This window comes from Theobroma umbraticum, unplaced genomic scaffold, assembly GCF_002168275.2.
Source record: "Theobroma umbraticum cultivar Fairchild unplaced genomic scaffold, ASM216827v3 scaffold_130.0, whole genome shotgun sequence".
NCBI classification, from domain to species: Eukaryota; Viridiplantae; Streptophyta; class Magnoliopsida; order Malvales; family Malvaceae; genus Theobroma; species Theobroma umbraticum.
In genome coordinates, this window is record NW_018397264.1 from 5,592,822 (window position 1) to 5,613,934 (window position 21,113).

The window sequence follows — 21,113 nt, forward strand, 5'->3', positions numbered from 1 at the left end:
GAATCAAATCTAGAGTGAGAAAATATTTTGTTGCAGCTTTTGAATCTTCCAGCTTTTGATTCTTCTTCTTTTTCTCTTTTTGTTCTTGCTTCCTTTTGCCCAAAATGGTCTCTTCAAATCCTCCTATTTCTCAGTGCAAAATTTTCTATTTATACCTCCTCTTTTTTTTAGCTTGCCCTAGAAACCCCTGCAAGAATATTCAGTATCTGATGTGTTCTTACTGCAGCGAGAATGGAATTTAACTGTAACGGATTTGTTCTTGACTTGGTATTGCAAACAACTTCATTTTCGCTGCAGCAAGAATGGAATTTCGCTGTAATGAAAATCCTCCTAACCTAATTTGCCCAATATTTCACTACAGTGAGAAACTCTCTGACTTGGACATCTTTGCTTCACTGGACAGTGCTGCAGCACTAGAAACTTGGTGCTGCAGCGCTGGAGGTTCTGTTTCTTTGTTTTTCTCCTTCAAACTGCCTACTGCAGAGCTGCAACGATCCTCATTTTCAACTTCATTTTTTACCATGATTCCTTTTGATTTGGGCCAAGTGCTAAAATCAAAGTTGTAGCTCGTCCTCTTGGCTTTCCATTGATTCAAGATTCACCTCAATCGGACTCCTACAACTCAATTTATGCCCAAAACACTTCAGCATGTTTAATTGCTTTTAAGCCCACTCGCACCCTCCTTTGCATTCATGTTCCAATTCTTTGCATGTCCTTCAAAATTAAGGGATTAAATAATTAGAGGTTGAATTGAGAGATTTTGACAAGAAAATAAGCTAAACTTACATAAATGGAACTTGGCATCACATAAGTTGAATTATTTCTAAAAAGAAAACTAGAAACTATCTAAGGATAAAAAGAACTAGAAGACTTAGCAAAATTCAAGCTCCAAAGATGCCTATGATAGCTTTATATAATAGAGTTATCAATGTTGCATGATTTTTTCAAATTTATACTCTTTGAAAATCAAATTCTTCACAAAAAGACTCATTTCAAATCGCAATCAATTTTGATACTCTCCTAATCTCATGATGTGTGACATTTTGATAGGTGTCAAGACCAGCTTTAGAGACTTAAGATTTGCAAGGTTATTTTGAAAGAGAATGACTTAAACTTCAGCATTGATTTTATGATAAATCTTGAATTTTACATTCTTGGACATTTTGAGGGTTTCCAATGCACTCTAGTTGCTTTAAAAGGATCTCTCTATCATGCTTCTTACAAGTCAAAATCACGAGTGGTTTCATAAGTTTCCATTTTTGCTCTAAGCTGCCTTTTCATGTTTTCACCCTAAAGCTCATTTTTCTCTCTTCTGTTTTCTTTTTTGTTTATTTGTTTATCGTTTTTTATCTTTTTTTTTTCATTGATCCTTCCATCATGTACTTGAAAAAATTCAAACTCTAGCCAAAATAGAATGATGGATTCACATGGATAATCTTGGCAAAGAAAAAAAAAGGCCAAGGCCTTATTGGTTTTATGATGCCGTTTTCAATTAAAAAGCTCTTCAATTTAAGTATTTATACTTGATCAAAATAGACTTTTTAAAATCAGATCCATACTTGATCAAAATAGACTTTTTAAAGTCAGTAGGTTAAGGTTAAGGGATTTGATAGAATGGGTAAAAAAGCTCAAAACGTGTATTTAAGGATGATCAACTAAGGATCATTCATATGAAAATCTTCTGAGACATTTGTTTTTTCAATTTTTCAATACATGTCTTTCCATCAATTTTCCTTTTTCCTTTTCATCACTTTTTGATCATCTTTTTTCCATTTTTCTTTTTGATGGGTTAAAACTCGAATTCTTTTGCATTTGTCTCTTCATAAAGGGTGTTTTCTTTCTTCAAATGAGATCTTATTACTTTTTGGTAGTAAGTGTAACATTGTGTAATTACTTTTTGGTGCCCACATGGTAGGTTCAACTTTAACTAGAAGTGACAGTGTATGTTTCTTTCAATTTTGCGTCCCCATACCCATTTTCTACAAGCAAACAAGGTAAATTTTACCTAACCACATTTTGAACCTAGATGTTGACAAGAAGAGTCGGAATTCATGGAATACTATAAGCTTATCTTTTATGATGTAAAAGATAACATCGTTATCCTTAATGATATTGGTAAACCATGCCATTATATCTATTCAAACAATTAAAAGAGCTATTTAAATTTATTTTAAATAAATGAATTTTATGGTCATCCGCCAAGCTTTACAAAGAGAAATAAATGCTCCTTTATTTTTTCATCTACCTGAAATCTAATGTTCTTGATCTCAAGACTTTTTTAACATAACACCTTTAATAAATTACATGAACTAGTTTATCAATATAAAATAGTTTAGGTATGATGTTTAAAAAAGGTTTTAAATTATTTAAGAAAATTTAAATAAGTTTTAATTTTTTTATTATGTTTAATTATGTCTTATATTTTTTTGAGTGAAATAAGCTTTTATAAATAATAGTTGATTAATTGTCATTAGTTAAAATACCATTTGTTTTTTTATACCTACATGACGTTGATATGAAAGATGAAAAATATCACATGATCATATTAACTTGTTCACTAACATGTCATATCATCATCAACTATGATATATCAATTACTATGTCATCATCAATTATAACATATTAACACATCATGTTAGCGTCATATGACATAAAATAATAAATGAAATTTTAAGTAAACTAACAATAGGGAAGCATTTTGAAATGAAAGGATAACCGTTACTCTTAAAAAAAAAATCCTACCAGCTCTATATTTATAGATATATGTATTTTTAACTCAAAAAGCTGAATTTAAGTAATAAATTATTGACATAATATTTAAAAAATTTTAAATAAATTTTTATTTTTTTATATTGTCAATTAAGTCATTATATTTTTATTTTTAATCAAACAAATCCTTACAACTAATATATGACTAATTCCCAACTAAGGACACATTGATAGTGACATTAACACAACAATTTAACAAATGACATTACTAGTCCTTGAACTTTTAACAGGTGTCCATTTCAATCCTTGTAACTTTCTTTTTTCAAAGCACAATCCATTTACTCTGGAAAGCAATTGATTGCAGCAATAGTTTTATGCCAAGTAATATTTGACAGATATGATATAGGATATTGCTAGTTAAATTTTAGTGGGAGCTACATGCATGTTTGATTGCTCGAAGAGCATGTTAATATTAAAAATAAAGATAAAATAAAGTATTGGATCAATTGGAGTTTATATATCTCAAAGTTTTAATTATTTTTAATCGAAAGATGGATTTGATTTCAAATTAGAGATATCGAGTAGCTATGGATTAAAAGTAACTCCCTTAAGTGGTAATAGATATAGTATAGACTAGAACGAACAAAGATCATTGAATTGAAAAGTCTCCTTCTCCAATTTAAAGGCTTTAGACTTATAATAAGGTCGTGGTACTGTACTTGAAATATGCGTGGTACTGTACTTAGCTTGGAATATGTTCTTGGACTTGATCTTCATCCATGGAATTTTCGACATCTTCCATGTGGAGCACCCTGAAGACAGAGACCGGTTGAGCAGTCGAAAAATGCTCAGGAGGACACTGCTGGATGATGCCAAGGGCGTGGTTCTTGAACCATACTAAATGAAGAGAGAAGCTGAAGCTTGGGGCTGCAATTAATTCTATAGAATGGTCCTCTACCAAAGCAAATTAAATTCTCTAGAATGGTCCTGCAAGCAAGAGTTGGAGGCTCTATAAGTATGGGGATCTCCAAAATGAAATTTTCTTTTTCAATTTTTGGTAGAAAAGAAATTCTAGAATTCTAAATTTAGATTTTTCATATTGAAATTTTAAAGAAATTTTACAAATTTCACAAATATAGTATGGTTCAAACTTGATTTTAACAAAATTTACGGCAAATTAAGGGAGGACATAATAATACTTGACGTGATTTAACTCATTTGCACATAATTCTCATTTCAAATTTTAAATTACTTTTTTTATCTCATTTTGACTTAAATTTTAAATTATTTTTGTACTAGGTAAGAAGGTTCATATAATATATATATATATATATTATTTACTAATAAAAAATTGCAGAGACTAAATATGCCTTTTTCTCTTTAGAAAATCAAAGTCAAGATCTCGTGGCTTCTCGTGGTTCTCAAACAATTTACATTTTACATCTGAACTTGGCAGCTAGCCATACCTTTACACAAGGACAGAAGGCCAAGTCACGTGCTCTCTGGAAGTGGCAGGCACATAATTGTCGCTTCAATGGAAAAAGCGTCAGACAAATACTTAGTTATATAATTCACTCAAGTAAACAGCAAAAATAATAAAAAATTAATTAATTGATTTAAGTAAACGCCTCCTTTTTGGAATTTAGGAGAAGAAGATTCAGATCCCCCGTATCATTTTAACTATGAAAAAACAATGCTCTTGCCTTTAATCATTTTATTTTAATTTATTTTAAAAAGAATATTTTAATTTATTTTTTTTAAGTAAGAATCTATTTATTTATAATCCTTTTACTAATTGGGTGTATACACTGGACCCAGCTAAAAAATTAATCAAACAAAAATTTGCATAAGTTAAAATTTAATGATAAATGATATAGATTCAGATAAGACATGAATTTACATATTTTAAAATTTAATATTTTTTATTGTATTACTTCAAATTGATTACAATAAATGAAGTAACTCGAGACATAAATATCTACATATATATATTTAACTTAATCTTTTATAAACGAACAAGTTTGATATGAAAATTTTTAAAATTAAACTATCGAAAGCGAAATTATCATGATTTTCTTTATACATGTATGTTCTCATAAGCTCTCAATCTATTTTTTTCTCAAGAGTTGAATTTAAATTACAAAAATTTTTGATTATCGGAAATCTCTTCCTTATTATCTCAAGCAGGTGGGATAATTACATGGTTGGTGATTAGGTGGAAGAGATGTACGGACATAAGGTCTGGTAGGTACACCTCGTGGACAACAAATTATTGTCGAATGTCTCCCCGCCTACATGATCAGAATGCAACCTGCTAAAAGGAGGTGGAGAAATGCTGATAACTGATAAGGTATTCACTAGAAACAAATACTTTAAATATATAGCACATTGAATGACATAACAAATGAATAGGGCCGGCTTTAGCATCAAGTCATTAAAACTCTTGCTTTAGGTGTCACAATTTTATAGATTTCATAATTTTATATAATATAATTAATTATATAAAAAATATACAAAATTTAAAACAATTAATAAAATATTTTTAAATTAAGTATCTATTATATACTTATTTTCTTTCACTCCTACCTCTTATTAATTCTCAACTATTTATCTCACTTTCTCACTTATATAAAAGTCAAAATAATTAATAAAATTATATATTCTTTTACTTTTCTAATTATGTGTTTAAATTTTTTTTTATTTTTTTATTACATCTCAATTTTCATAATATTAATAATTGTTAATTATTTTTTTTATTTTCAATGAATGTAATATGTTTTTAATGATCTCCAACTAACGGTAATTTTTTAAATTTTAATAAAAAGAGCCTCATTTAAATATTTAAATGTTTTAGGCCTTTATAGATATTAAACCGTCCATATAAATGAAGGATTCTTTAGGGAGCCAAAGGGGAGAAGGGGAAGGTCCTTCGCATTAGCGTTTCCCAAGAGATATTCTACAATATAATAGTAATTGTGAATTTAGTTTCTGCATTACCTCTTGTACAATTAATTCCAAAGGTTTTATGGCTTTTATAAGTAGTTCTGTTTATCTAGTTAAGAGGCAAGAAAAGTGAAGTCATAGATTAAGTAATTTTGTGTAATTAAAAATCTTAGGTTGGATTTAGTAGAGTATATATTTTGTATGTCAAATTATATAATTAGGTATTGTAAAATTGAATCTTTGTACTTTTCGAACTTAACAATGTCAATCTAACAAAAAAAATTTTATTATTTATGCTAGTATAGTATTTTACTGTACTAACTTAACATTGAATATGACGTAGTGTTGAACTTAATGGCGTGACATCAAAAAATAATGCAATAATGATTGTAAATAATCAAATTTTTATCTTGAGTTTTAAGTTTAGATCTTAAACGTCATATCATCATTACCACGTTAATATAGTCAAATATCATAACAGCATAAATAACAAAAAGATTTTAATATCGTTGGTTGATTGGACTAACATTGTCAATTTTAGAAAATACAGTAACTCAATTTTACAAACTATTGTTCAAGAATTAAATCCACCATTTTGACATAATACATGTACTAATTGTTTAATTTGGCTCATTTTGTATGAGTAAATATGTCAATGATTCTATTTGTAGTAAAATACAGAATTAGAAATAATTCTCTCTTATATTACATAAATTGCACATCCCTCACCTAAAAAGGCAAATAAAAAATATCAGTATTCTTAAATCTTTTTGATACGGAAAATGTATTTTGTAAATTAGAAGAAAATGTAATATCTTCAAAAATAATACTTGAAATTATGAATGTTTTAATTTGTTTTCACACAAAAATTGAGTATAAAAAAAATCAAAACTAATACTCTATCTTTTATCCAAATAATTGTCCCATACACTTCTAACTGAGACAAGCTCAAATGAGTTATTCCATCAGTTGTTCAGAATCCTAGAGAAACAAGCATAACAATGTCTTATATCCTAGTATAACGACAAAAAAAGGACACGCATTGAATTTGCTAAACACCTGAAACTTTTCTCCTGGATTTCCTCCAATGCGAATCCTTTGCTCTTCCATACCAATGTGTGGTCTGCAAGGTACAACACAGCTGACATGGAGAAGCATTTTTCTTTGCCATTGACAACAACCTTCCTTTAGTTTTCACACTTTAAGTTCGGTTTAGTTTGAGGTGTTACCCTTTTTTTTTTTTGTAAAAATTGAATAAAAGAAAAAAATGAAAAAAATGGTAAAAAATAAAAATATTAATTGAACCAAAACTATTTTGAGGACAATGAAGAGAATTTAAAGTAATAAGGTTTGATTTGGTATGCAAAAGAAGTAACGAATTTAATGTAATAAAAGTATTCAAGTTACTCTAAGAAGTAAGAAGTGTAAAGCAAAGCAACAAAAAGGAAAATAAAAATCTCATATTATATTTATATTCGTGTACTAGTGTGACCAACTATATCATTAAAAACCAAATCCAATGTACCCCTTAATTGTTGAAGTGTAAACTTTTAGCTAATTGTTCGATAATCATAGGTCATCTTCTTTGATCGAGTATGCGAAAGGGAGAAACGGTACGGCAACTACCCCAAGACTATGAAGCTGGGGTGTGTTGGCTAGGTGGTCAATCCGTATGCTACATGGCCAATAGGCAATTTTCCAAGTGGAACCGATCTCAACATGATGGCACGCTCGTCCACGTTTGCTAATTAAACCTAAAAGAAAATCACGTGGCTGTCATTTAATTGGTTGAAATTTGATTTTCTTGGTTTTAGTAATAGGAGCTGCAGACGTGTCTATATAAGCGCTAGAAGTATAGTTCAACCTTCGTCCACTTCCAAAAATCAAGTTTTTTGGCTTATTCATCACCAGAGTTGCATACATTTTCTTATTGCATTAGAACAAAAAGAGCAAAACACTTTGGCAAAAAGAAAATGGTTGTCACAAATACAGCAACTGTCGAGTCCAATTATGACCGGAAAAGTGAGTTAATGGCTATTGACAGGTCAAAAGCCGGCATAAAGGGACTCGTTGATGCTGGATTAGCAAAGCTCCCACAAGTTTTCGTGCATGATCACTTGAAACTTGAGATGGAGTCAGGGCCTACAAACGCCAACGTCGAGATTCCAGTCATTGACTTGGCAGGTGTCAACAATGACTCCACTCGACGGGCAGAGATAATTGACCAAATCCGAGATGCTTGCCAAAAATGGGGATTCTTCCAGGTGGTTAACCATGGAATCCCTGTAACTACCCTGGAGGAGACACTCAACGGTATCCGTAGGTTCCATGAGCAGGATCCTGAAGCAAAAGAAGAGCTCTACTCCCGTGATGATTCCAAGAAGGTCACGTTCAACACTAAAATTGATATGTCACAAGCCCTGACTGCCTACTGGAGGGATACCCTGACTTGTGTCATGGCCCCGCATCCCCCTGCTCCTGAAGAATTGCCTTCAGCCTGCAGGTAATTTAATTACACAATGATATCATCATTATAAAAGATAAAAATCCCATTACTCTTATTATTCTCATATACTACTAGTATTTATTATCCTAATTGTTGGGGCCTTATTTTCAATGCCTTCTTGATCACTTTGGCAGGGAGATTATGATTGATTACACAAACAATGTCATGAACTTGGGGCTTGCCCTATTCGAATTGTTATCAGAAGGTCTTGGGCTCAACTCAAATCACCTCAAGGACATTGGTTGCGCAGAGGGACTTTACATTATGGGTCATTACTACCCTGCATGCCCTGAACCTGAACTGACTATGGGCACAGGTATCCACACTGACAGTGGTTTCCTCACTGTGCTCCTCCAGGACCAAATGGGTGGCCTCCAAGTCCTCTACGACAATCAATGGATAGATGTTACCCCAATCCGTGGAGCTCTTATAATAAACCTGGGAGATCTGCTACAGGCAAGTCCATATGATACATCACTAATTTTATCAACTTTGCTGATACTGTTGTTAGTCCATATGATTTGGTATATTTGGCATATTTTTTTGAATAAAACAACTTTACTCTTGTCCTTTTTTTGCAGCTCATGACAAACAACAAGTTTATTAGCGTCTATCATAGAGTGCTGGCGAAGACTGTTGGCCCTAGGATATCGATTGCTAGCTTTTTCCGAACATATATTCAGCCAGACAACGCCCTGAGAATGTATGGACCAATAAAGGAGCTGCTTTCGGAAGAAAACCCACCACTTTACAAGGAAACCAATGTGGTCGACTACTTCAAATTCAAGCACGTAAAAGGTGTAGAAGGGACCTCAGCCCTGGCACATTTCAAGCTCTGAAAGAATATCAGGATTGACCATCAATAGATGCTTTCATATGGGTCAATAAATTTAATCCCATCTTAGTACGGGAATTAATTGTCAAGTGTCTCTTTCTATTTCCTAGCCTATGCATGTACTTGATAATAAGTAAAGTTCAAGGATGGAAGTCCCCTCCATTGTTGAATATCTGTTAGCGCCAGCTGCCTAGAGATGCTTTTCGTCTCAGCAATTCATCGATCGTACTTGTTTGTTTTTGTCTCCATTTGAGAGTGTAATTTTTTCTTGAATAGTAAAATAAAATAATAGTTTCGATTACATGTATTTTTTCTTGCATTTTTTCTATGATAGACAGGGACAACATTGAGAAAAGGAATTATAGAAAACAAAAACGTTAACCCTAATTTTCCTACTTAATAAATATCGCATATTTCATGGGAGAAAATCAATTACTAGAAAGAAAAAAGAGTAAAAATTAACCTAAAAAATATGATGCTAACTAGGTCGTGTGAGCCATATGCAGGTGAAATTTTCACTTAAGACTTTCTTTTTTCTCAGGGATTAATGCCTACGCCCTATGGCATATACAAAACTCGAGTAGCCACCATATATTTGCGTTTAGCCACCATTTTTTTTGTAATTATTACATAGCCACCATTTTTTTTAAAAAAAAACTCAATACCCATTCAATGTATGAATATCTATAATTACAAAACGAATTCATTATTCGTAATATTTAGGCCTTTTACTTACCCTTTTTACATCTCTAGGACCTTGCTTAACACATTCTTGCACATTTCCAATCATCATTTGATCTCCTTCCATATTCCTAATACACTATTATTACTATTTCCTATCTTCATTAAGAAAAAGATTTAATGGTCCTGGTATTTTCAATGATGTGCAGGTGGTGTAACGTTGAACTTCCACTTCCCTTCGGCAGAATCCTAAGCCCTGAAGAAAGCCTCCTTCATGATTTAAATCAAAAGGCAGCTGATATATACTATTGCAATGATCTACATGCGTTTTGTTCATTTTTGTGGGGATTTAGGCCTAATTTTGAAAACCTTAGTTCTGATTACTTGGTTCTGCTACACATTCTTTTAACGTTCATTTATATTATAGCTGCATCTACCTGCAATAGATTTGTTAATTTCTCATCCTCTTTTAGATGGGATCAACTTGGCAGCTGGGAGGGGGCATCTCAGAATTGTGTGTTTTGATGCATGCTTGGTTTTTGTTTTACCTCTGTTGAGTCTTATTTTCGATCAGAGTGACTTTAAGATTTAAGTTTTGGTTGTTTACTGAAACTATTTTTCGTTCCAATCTGAGGACAGATAACTTTCCCTTATGTGTTTATTCAGCCATTTCCTATTTAATCTCCTCTGCACCATGTCATATTCAGAAAATGTATTAAGCATACTACTTGGTGGAGGACATTTTAGCTTTGCAATCTCTCCTCTAAGTGCCAAGTTTAGACAAGCTATAACGTCTTGGGACAAATTAGGCTTTTGTTAAAACAACCATGGACTATTTGTCATAATGTACTTACTAATTATTGAAATTTGGAAGTTCCTTGATTACTTCTAGTGGACTGATACATTTGGATCATGGTCGCTGGAGGCGCTGCAAGTCTTATTCACACTGATACGGTGAACCCCATCTCAAGTTGGTCCAACATCTGCCAATACAAATTTCCTGGCTAAAAACCTGTTCACAAGGAGGTCAGCTTTTATGTGATTCTCAACTATTGGGAAAAGAGACCTTTGACCGTAATCTCTAATTGCTTCTTGGTTAAAACTTTATCAACCAGGTTTCTTTGGAACTTATTTAGGTTGGAGACCCGGATTATGTAGCAGAACTTGGAAACAAAGTATGGAGGTCCTAGTGGGGAGGAGATTTTGAAGTTAGCCAGGTTCATACTTGATGTATAAATCTTCTTATAATTATTTTCAGCTTCTTCTCCTTCAATTATATAGTATTTAAAATTTCTTCATCACTAAATCAGTGGAAATTAAATCTAAATCTTCTAACAATTCCTGGATGATAAATGAGATGTGTTGATACTGCAGGGTGCCACAGCAAATCCTGATGATCGCAATAGAGCCCTTCTAGTTTGGGTTAACATAGTTAAATTGACAGCGGAACCTTTTAGAGAGAACGTAGGCCATTCACATTAATTAATACAATCAACAATTCAATTTCATACCTTTCCTTCTCCTTTTCCTTTCTCCCAGACATGGATCTTCTCTGTTGCATGAAAAGAAATCAGAGCTTAGAGAAGCAAATGTGCATATTTACTCGGAAGGGGGCGGTCCAAACAATCAAACAGGCTTGGCCAAGATGCAAGCTGTGGGAGAGGAGCTCGGAGTTCCTGTTGAGGGCCTTTTGGCAAATTATTACTGGTGTTCAGTCAATCACATTCTTCACAGCCATCACTAAAGAAATTGATTTTATTCTATCCTTTCGAAAGCATTGTGTTTTGCTTATAGAAAAAGTTTGCACGCTTTATCATCTCTTTTAATATTTTTAGGTAATCAAAGCGAAGAGAAATCAAACTTTAAACATAAGTAATTCATACAAAATCTTATACTTAGAGAGAGAGATAAAATGATTAGAGGGGTTGATTAAATTACCATGATAATTGAATTACTATAAACGTTTAGTTACAAAAATTAAAACTTCCTCAACGTGCCACGTATTTGCACATGGTGACATGATTTGAACGTGTGTCTTGTTGCCCAACTCTTGTCCGGTCTTACGGAACTCCGCCGAAAGCAACTCTAAACCGAAAATGGCGGGTAGCTTGGCCAAAGATTCCTGCATGGAAAATCTAACCACCTATGACAGATTCCTAGAACTCAAAGCCTTTGACGAATCAAAATCAGGCGTCAAAGGCCTTGTCGACACTGGAATCACCAAAATTCCCCGGATTTTCCGCCGGCCAAAGGAGAACCGGAATTCGGTCAAACCAATTTCGACCCAGTTTTCTATTCCGGTCATTGACCTCGAAAACATTGAAAACCGGTGTTATGAGGTGATCGCTGGAGTCCAGAAGGCGGCAGGGGATGTTGGGTTCTTCCAGGTGGTCAACCATGGGGTGCCCCAAAGGGTGTTGGACGAGATGTTGGCGGCAGCGCGTGGATTTCACGAGCTTCCAAGGGAGGTCAAGGAAGGGTATTACACAAGGGAGACGATGAGAAAAGTGAAGTATGGGAGTAATTTTGATCTGTACCAGTCAAGTTATGCCAATTGGAGGGACACTTTGTTCTGTGTTATGGGACCAGAGCCTCTTGACCCACAAGAATTGCCTCTAGTTTGCAGGTACACTGAAATTTCCATTTCTCTTGATATTTGGAAATTGATGATGAAATGATTCAATGCTCTAAATTTTCTTCGTTTATTTGATGAAAATCATGGATGTTATATATATTTTGTTAGAATAGAAACCCTGAAGCTTGGCTATTGCAATTTACAATAACTAATTAAAGAAAGAAAGGAAACTGGACAATCTGAATAAAATTCTAAAACATTAGGCTAGAAAGACTTTGATATCATATTGTAGGACAATTCAACCTGGAAGTACAACAGGATCTTTAATTAGACTATGGGAGCTCAACAATAGGTTTTAATTTAATTTCTAGAAATTCTTAAATAAAATCTTACTAAATGTAGTTAACTTTATTCAAAATAATGAGTGGGAAATCTTGAACATCCCTTGTCCTTCGGAAAGAGAATCCCTCTCAAAGATGCGTGAGCATAACCCATCTTTGTTGTGTATGTTAATATTACGCAGAGATATAACAATGGAGTACTCGAAACGAATTCATAAATTAGGGACAACTTTATTTGGGTTGCTCTCTGAGGCACTTGGGCTAAAGCCTGACCACCTGTTTGGTATGGATTGTCCAAAGGGGCATTGTCTTCTGAGTCACTACTACCCTGCATGTCCAGAGCCTGAACTGACTATGGGAACTACTAAGCACTCTGATCCTGATTTCCTCACCATCCTACTTCAAGACCATATAGGTGGACTCCAAGTTTTCCATCAAAATCAGTGGATTGATGTTCCTTCTGTTCCTGGGGCTTTAGTTGTTAACATTGGAGATCTCTTGCAGGCAAGCTATTGTTTATTAAATTGCATTTTGCCTCTTGTCCATCTATCCATGCATCATCCTTCAGTATTTTTTTTATCATCATCATGTCAGAATTAGGTTCTTGCACATGACAACATGTTCTGGATAGAGAGAGATCTGGGTTATCTTCTTTTGGAATTCAAGGATATCATTCTTTTTCTATAAAAATCTTAAATAGAAAACGGTTCATTGTTCAACAGAGGAAAGCAAGTTAAAACATGTTAACTAACTTGTACGATTTCTGTTTGTTGCAGCTTATATCGAATGACAAGTTCAAAAGCGTGGAGCACCGGGTTTTGGCAAATCATACAGGCCCTAGAGTATCCGTAGCTTGCTTTTTCACTCCTCATTTATACCCCTCAACAAGGATATATGGCCCGATCAAGGAATTGTTATCAGAAGAAAACCCCCCTGTATACCGTGGAGCCACAGTGCAAGATTTCATTAACTACTATGATTCTAAAGGACTTGATGAGAACTCCGCATTAACACACTTCAAGTTGCAAGGGTAGCTTTCAAAAAAAAAGTTGCAAGGATAGCTACCCATATATGGCGTTCGTTGATAATTAATGCTCAAATTACCTGATCTTCAGTTTTCCATTACAACATGGAGGGTTTATGACTGTACTGTGAGCTTTTTTCATGGATTGTTATGTTCACCAATAAATGAAGGATGAGATGAGATGACCCCTCTTTGCATTGAGTTCTTACAAGATAAAATGAAAGAAAACAGAGTCATGGGAGCTTTTTTAGTCCTGCTTTCTACAGAACCAAAATCAATGCCCTCAATGAAATTGTGCGAGTCTTATTTGTCTTTAACTCAAGAAAATGGATGCTTAATTGTCGCAGCAGATCAGCTCAAAAAGTACTGCAAGAACTACAATAAAAGATATATAGTACCTTGTAGAAATGTCAGCCCTCGATGCTATGAATCTCCCATTCGTTTCATTTGTTGAAAATTGTTCTTAATACTTTTTTCCATGACATTGACGTTTACAGCTATAAGGAAAGTCCCTGGAAACGCAAGATTTTTACGTTTTAAATTGTTTTTAAGAAAAGTGTCACCTGGGTTAGTATGTGGATTGCAATGTGATGCAGAGCAGGTTAGGACCAATTCTGCAATCATACATTCAAAACCCGTTGGAAATTAAAAAATCGTTTCAGTCATTGTAATCCATGAGTCATTTTTTCTATTTTTATTCATTTCTTAGTCAAAATTATCTGCAAGAAGTACACGAAAACATAAACAATAAGGTAAGTCAGCACTTGGTGTTCAGAATCTCTCTCTCTCATTCATTTCAGTTGTTGAAAATTGCAGTTACAGAAAACATTTTTCCATGGCATATACCTCAATAATTACAAGGAAAAGTTTCATGTGGGTTAATATGTATATAGATTGAAATGTGATGCAGAGTAGGTTGGGACCAATTCTGCTATCATACGCAACGCCCGTAGGGAATTGAAAACAATCGCTTAAGTCATTGTAATCCATCAGTCGTTTGTCTTTTTCAATTCATTTTGTAGTCAAACTTATCTTCACAAGAAGTGCTTAAATTCTCGGAGGGAGTCTTTTAAATCCTGTAAGAAAGAAGGAGCATATCAGGCGCCAGTGAAAATGGCATCAGAAATCTCAGTGGAGTATAACAGAAGTAAAGAGTTGAAGGATTTTGATGACACAAAAGCAGGTGTCAAAGGACTTGTAGATGCTGGCGTAGTTAGCATCCCCAAGATTTTCATACGACCAGCTGAGGAGCTTGCTGAGGAACTGAATTCCTGCCGGACAAACTGTGAAGTTCCAATCATAGATCTAACCAACATCCAAGAAGGTAGCCGGCGTAAGGAGATTGTAGACGAAGTGAGGGTGGCATCAACAGAGTGGGGCTTTTTCCAAGTAGTTAATCATGGGATCCCTTTAAGCGTGCTGGGAGCGATGATTGATGGGGTGCGCAGGTTTAACGACCAAGATTTGGAGTCGAAGAAAGAGTTCTATTACCGTGACCCCACAAAGAAAGTGAGGTTCCACTCTAACTTTGATCTATATGCATCACGAACTGCTGACTGGAGGGACACTTTGACCCTTTCTTCCCTTGATTCCGGTCCTCCGCCTGAAGAATTGCCAGAAGTGTGCAGGTAACTGAAAACTAACCTAATTTTTTTCTTTGTTACCTGCTTGTCAGTCAATTCGGACCCTGAATCACTTTTGATTAAGCTGAATATCTCAGATTATTTGGTCATTAAATCTTTTTTTGTTATCATGATAATATCGAAATTTTAAAATTGGTCAGAATCTGTCATATGCTTTAGATTTTTATGACCAAACCATAACTACATGATTAGTGGGACTTGAGCCAATATAGGAGCATAGATTAGTACTGAATATTCCTAATATCTCTCAAAAATCAATGCTACAGTTGTACTACTGAACTATTATGTAAATTTGTCTATTTATCTCAGTTTTGCTGTAGATGTTTCTTGCTCTGTTTGTTTATATTTGCAGAGAATCAACATCAGAGTTTACAAAGTATATCAGAAAATTAGGAGAGACTTTGTTTGAGTTGCTATCAGAGGCTCTTGGGCTTCAAGCAGACCACCTTGTCTCATTGGGATTTGCTAAAGGGTGTAGCATTGTGTGCCACTACTATCCAGCTTGCCCCCAGCCGGAACTGACTTTGGGAGTAAGGAAGCATGCAGATCCTGGCTTATTGACTGTGCTTCTGCAGAACGAAATCAACGGCCTCCAAGTCCTTCATGAGGGCCAATGGTTTGACGTTCACCCCGTTCGAGGAGGCTTGGTTGTAAATATCGGAGATCTGCTTCAGGTTTGCTTCACATGCTTCTGCTTCATTAAACTTTCCTTTTCACATTAGCCACTAACTATTTACGCCGTCATGGTAGATTGTATCAAATGACAAGCTCAAGAGTGTCAAGCATAGAGTAGTCGCCACTCATGTTGGACCAAGAATTTCTGTGCCATGCTTTTTCTCAGGACATTCTAGCTTGCTCGATAAGCCTTTCAGGCCAATCAAAGAGTTGACATCAGAGGCAAATCCTCCTCGATACAAAGATGTCGTGTTAAGGGAATATGTTGCCAGGTTTTTATCTGGCTCACTTGATGGGAAGCCTCCTATTGATTACTACAAGCAATGAATATAGATTACCGTAAGCCATTCAGCTAACTATCAATGCCAAGGAATGATATTTCCAATGGCAAGCCAATCCCGAAGCAGGTTAAGCATTTAAGCATTTGTAGTTTGTGTGGAGTCTTACTAGCTTCTATTAGTTTGTGTTGGTCATGTCTAAAATTACTATACTCTGTGACATGGACACCCCCCCTCATATTTTGTCAATAAAATAGCTCTATTTCTTATGGCATGTTAAATTAATCTTTAAGTATTAAACAAATTTCAGAAAGGGATACAGAAAGATGCCAAGAACTAAAGAACACCCTCCTCCAGCCCACAAGCCTCGTTCCACTCCGTTCTCTGTCACAAATTAGATTCTCTGGTTTCTGATAAATGATCACCTCGTCAACTGGTTGAATTCCCCGCTTACAAGTTTCTGCTCTGCAAGCCTTAAAATAACATGCAGGCAGCTGTGCTCATTAAAACATAGCAGAAAATTAAAATTGAAAGGCATTTTATTCGTGCAAATGAATTGATAATGATCAACATTCATGAGTTTTTCTAAAAGGTAGGAATCAGCATCCACTTCAATCAGTTGATTGGTCTTGATTTTAGAGTAAAGTTTATCAGAATGACACTGTGACAACTTGTGTTTGTAATCAAGTTGTACAAGGCATGGCCTGCTTCTAGATTCATTCGTTTAAGGTACAATACACATCCTACAGGGTGAAAAGCATGGCTGAGCAAGAAAAATAGCCTTATCCCATAATTGATTAACTGCCTTTGTTTAAGTCTCTTTCTACTTCTTGTCAAATTACCCTCCCTCATGGACAAGACAGAGAGTCATAAAGTAGACAGATGAAGATAGATATGATCAACTTGGATTTTATATTTACAAATTGATCAGAATATTAACCTGGATTGAGAAATGTGCTCATATGTTTGATCAGAACATTTCAAAGGTTTTTTTTTTTTTTTTTGAAAGTTAAATTTTCATTAACTGAATGAGAGGGCACCTTGTTGCTCTTAACTTTTATTCCACCTTGTGTTATCCCACATTTATATAAACATATTTTTCCTTTTTTTTTTCTCCTTGTCTCTCTTTTTATTTTTTTATATATTTTATATAGTTTTCATTTTGTCCTATAATATATATACACTTTGTTATGATTAGATTTTCACCTACATCAGCTCATTGACCATGGTGGCCATGCCTTCTATCCATCATCCCTTAATCATCACTTCCACTAACATTACCTCATCCACTTTCAACCTTGCGATCGACCACACTTTTTCCTACCAATCAGCAGCAGGGAAGTGTGATCATCTTCAAGGAACGCACTTCCCCGCTCCCCCCACTACATTGCTTAATTGGGATACATCTCCCACAAGTTCCACCCCGCTACATTTCCTTTCTTTTTTTTTTTTTTTTTTTTGAGTCTACTACCTTACCTCACCGGATCCGGAACGATCCCCGGGACCAATAACACCGAGCAAGATAAAAAATCCCTCCTGGCACTCATCGTCGCCTTAGCCTATATCCCTATCGCAAGAGTTAGCTGGCAAGCATCCGAATCCATCCACAACCACCATGTCTTGTGTTCTGTAAACCTGCACGATACAAAACCTTGCGGCGCACCTAGTCCACAAAAAGAAGCAATCAATGGAAAGTATAAATCACACAGTAAACCACTTGGTACTCAAGGTTAACAGCCAACCTCTACCACCCTGCCTCCGCGGGCCCGGCCAATATCCCTAATTACCCCCTTACCCCCTCCTCTTAAAAATCCCCAGATTCATGGAAAGCAAGCATTAATGCATCCCGGACTGCATCCCCGGATTTGGCAAGACTGTCCGCAGCATAATTTGCCTCGCTTAAAGTATGTATTACATCCCGACTCCTTCCCTTTGCTTTCAAGGCGTCAATTGCAAGCATTATAGTTCTATGGGAGAGTCAAGAGGTTTAGAGCGTCACTTTACTGTATTGGTAGAATCACTCTCAACAATTGGATTATGCGACAAAACCCATTTGGATGCGACAAAAATTGTGAGAACCTCCTTAACTGTCGACATTGCCGCCCAGCCCAGTTTGCATCTCCCAACATTTCAAAGGTTGATTAGTTTAAATACAGAAGTTTTATTTCCCAAGTAATTGGCTTTGACCGTTATGTTTCATTTTAAACTTTTTCAATACCTTCCATTTCTTTAACGTACGTCATACTTCATCTTATAGACGAAGTGGCAAGCTTACCTTCCATAAAGGGATCTGAACTAGCAGTGGAAAAAACTCATCTCAACTTGAAAGAGAGAATGAGTTTTTCAAATACTGGAGAAATGGCATCCCCAACCTCAGTTTACAACAACAGGACTGAAGAGTTGAAGGCTTTTGATGACACAAAAGCTGGCGTCAAAGGACTTGTAGATGCTGGCATAGTTAGCATCCCCAAGATATTCGTACTACCTCCAGAGGAGCTTGCTGAGGAACCAAATTCCTGCCAGAAAAACATTGAAGCTCCCATCATAGACCTTAACAACATCGAAGAAGGTAGCCGGCGTAAGGAGATTGTAGATGACGTTAGGATTGCATCGGAGAAGTGGGGATTTTTCCTAGTAATTAATCATGGGATCCCTTTAAGTGTTCTGGATGAGATGATTGATGGAGTACGTATGTTTAATGAGCAAGATGTGGAGGTGAAGAAAGAGGTCTATAGCCGAGACACCAGGAAGAAAGTGAGATTCAACACTAATTATGATCTATATAAATCACGAGCTGCTGATTGGAGGGACACGCTGACCATTTCTTTGCTTGCTGTCGATCTTGACCCTGAGCTATTGCCAGTGGTGTGCAGGTAAATAATCTAATTTGTTAGTTTTGTTACCTGTCTGGATTCATCTCTCACACTGAATCACATTGTTAAGTGTTAATGATAAATTCTCTACTCAAAACTGTAGTATATATGTAATGATCCTGATGAATGCAGCGCTTGAAGCCATCTTCATTTTGTTGGATTTTTTCAGCAAATAATATGCATGAAAATAAGAATCTAAGTCTTTAGCAGTTGGATTAAATTGGGCTAAAGTTCAAATTGGATTATGGTTATGTTTTCAAGTTTTGGTTGATCTTGTAATTTAAATAAATTAATAATATATAATTATATTATTATTTAATAAAAGTACTTTGCACTTCCAGTGGCAGTTGACTAATAAATTATTTTAATTCAAGTTTAATTTTTGAATTAAACAGTTGTTAATTAACTTTTAATTGTGCCAACAAATTTCTCTGTACAAAAAGAGCAGATATGTTTGTAAAAAAGACATTTAATTGTGTTTAAATAAGATTCTTCAGGTTAAAAAAATATACAAAAACAACTTTCATTCAATCTCTCATTCACTTAATATTTTTTCAGATTACTTATATATTGTTTTGTTATAAAAAAATACTAAAAAAGTTAAATAATTTTATTCTACATCAGTGAGTATTCAGTGGAATGATTTTGTCAATACAAAATATAATCAAACACGAGGTTTCATTATATTTTCGATGTTTAATAGCATAAAACCCTCTTGCACTCCAATAATTAATGGAAACAAGTATAACTTTAAGAATAGTAATATTGATGCAGGCTTTAGAATCATTTCATAATTTTCTGTATTTTCATTCATGTATTCCAACACATTTTTCTTTCTAGATCATTAGTTATCTCTGTAACTACTCGTTAGAGGATGGTATACTCATCTCCGATGCTGGAATATTTAAGTAGATGGTTCTTGTACTATTTGTTTAAATTTGCAGAAAATCAACACTAGAGTATGTTAAGCATATCAGAAAATTAGGAGACACTTTGTTTGAGTTGCTATCAGAGGCTCTTGGGCTTCAAGCAGACTACCTTGGCTCGATGGAATGTGCTAAAGAGGGCACCCTCGTGTGCCACTACTATCCAGCTTGCCCCCAGCCGAAACTGACTTTGGGAGTAAGCAGGCATGCGGATCCAGGCTTCTTGACTCTGCTTATACAGAATGAAATCAGCGGCCTCCAAGTCCTTCATGAGGATCAATGGTTTGATGTTCATCCCATTCAGGGAGGCTTGGTAGTAAATATTGGTGATCTTCTCCAGGTTTGTTTCTGATGCTTCTGCTTTCATTGAACTTGCCTTTTTACAAAGCCACTAATTTTAATGTCGTTACCTTATAGATTGTATCAAATGAAAGGTTCAAGAGTGTCGAACATAGAGTAATTGCCAACCATGTTGGACCTAGGATCTCTGCCCCATGCTTTTTCGCAGGACCTCTTAGCATGCCTGAGAAGACATACAGTCCAATACAAGAGTTGACATCAGAGGCAAATCCTCCACGATACAAAGAAATCCCGTTAAGGGAGTATGTTGCCAGATTTTACTCTAGCTCACTTGATGATGAGAAGTCTCCTTTAGATTATTACAAGCCATGAAGGTTAAGCGCTTTTTTTATTTTTACTTTTTTATATGAGAAATCCCGTCATGCTTTTTTTTCATATGAGAATGAAAAGAAGGTTAAGCTTTTGTAATTTTTTTCTCGCTAGTTTTTATCTGTTTATGTGGTCATGTCTATGCAACTTTATACTATGACTATGCTAATTTGTTCAATAATAAATGACTGGGAAGTTCCCCCTGTAAAGGTAAAGATTAAGGAAGTTTTTTTTTTTTTTTGAGAATATTAAGGAAGTTAATTGATACTGCATATAGTTTTTGGAACTATGGTAATTTATGGTAGTTTGAGGAAGAAAATAAGTTATTTCACATTGTTAATCACAAAATTTATGAATTTAACTATATAAAAAACAATTATCAGATTGTCCAATTAATTAATTATCTAATAAATACTAAGGGGTAGAGGATTTTCA

General features: G+C 34.8%; 4 protein-coding genes across 4 annotated transcripts; all 4 read left to right on the plus strand.

The window, feature by feature from the left end:
- Window positions 1–7,542: 7,542 nt before the first annotated feature.
- On the plus strand, window positions 7,543–9,229 carry LOC110421881 (1-aminocyclopropane-1-carboxylate oxidase homolog 1-like). Its single transcript, XM_021435593.2, has 3 exons — window positions 7,543–8,155; window positions 8,293–8,614; window positions 8,740–9,229. The coding sequence occupies exons 1-3, from the start codon at window positions 7,626–7,628 to the stop codon at window positions 8,995–8,997; spliced, it is 1,110 nt and encodes a 369-aa protein (XP_021291268.1). The 5' UTR covers window positions 7,543–7,625; the 3' UTR covers window positions 8,998–9,229.
- Window positions 9,230–11,707: 2,478 nt separating this feature from the next.
- On the plus strand, window positions 11,708–13,801 carry LOC110421262 (1-aminocyclopropane-1-carboxylate oxidase homolog 1-like). Its single transcript, XM_089784460.1, has 3 exons — window positions 11,708–12,300; window positions 12,773–13,094; window positions 13,367–13,801. Exons 1-3 carry the CDS (start codon window positions 11,771–11,773, stop codon window positions 13,622–13,624), a joined length of 1,110 nt encoding a protein of 369 aa, XP_089640586.1. The 5' UTR covers window positions 11,708–11,770; the 3' UTR covers window positions 13,625–13,801.
- A 570-nt stretch (window positions 13,802–14,371) lies between these two features.
- LOC149526877 (1-aminocyclopropane-1-carboxylate oxidase homolog 1-like) lies at window positions 14,372–16,502 on the plus strand. Its single transcript, XM_089784461.1, has 3 exons — window positions 14,372–15,242; window positions 15,610–15,931; window positions 16,008–16,502. The coding sequence occupies exons 1-3, from the start codon at window positions 14,728–14,730 to the stop codon at window positions 16,257–16,259; spliced, it is 1,089 nt and encodes a 362-aa protein (XP_089640587.1). The 5' UTR covers window positions 14,372–14,727; the 3' UTR covers window positions 16,260–16,502.
- A 1,226-nt stretch (window positions 16,503–17,728) lies between these two features.
- LOC110421261 (1-aminocyclopropane-1-carboxylate oxidase homolog 1-like) lies at window positions 17,729–20,888 on the plus strand. Its single transcript, XM_021434809.1, has 4 exons — window positions 17,729–18,346; window positions 18,468–19,083; window positions 20,028–20,349; window positions 20,427–20,888. The coding sequence occupies exons 2-4, from the start codon at window positions 18,545–18,547 to the stop codon at window positions 20,679–20,681; spliced, it is 1,116 nt and encodes a 371-aa protein (XP_021290484.1). The 5' UTR covers window positions 17,729–18,346; window positions 18,468–18,544; the 3' UTR covers window positions 20,682–20,888.
- The last annotated feature ends 225 nt before the right edge of the window (window positions 20,889–21,113 follow it).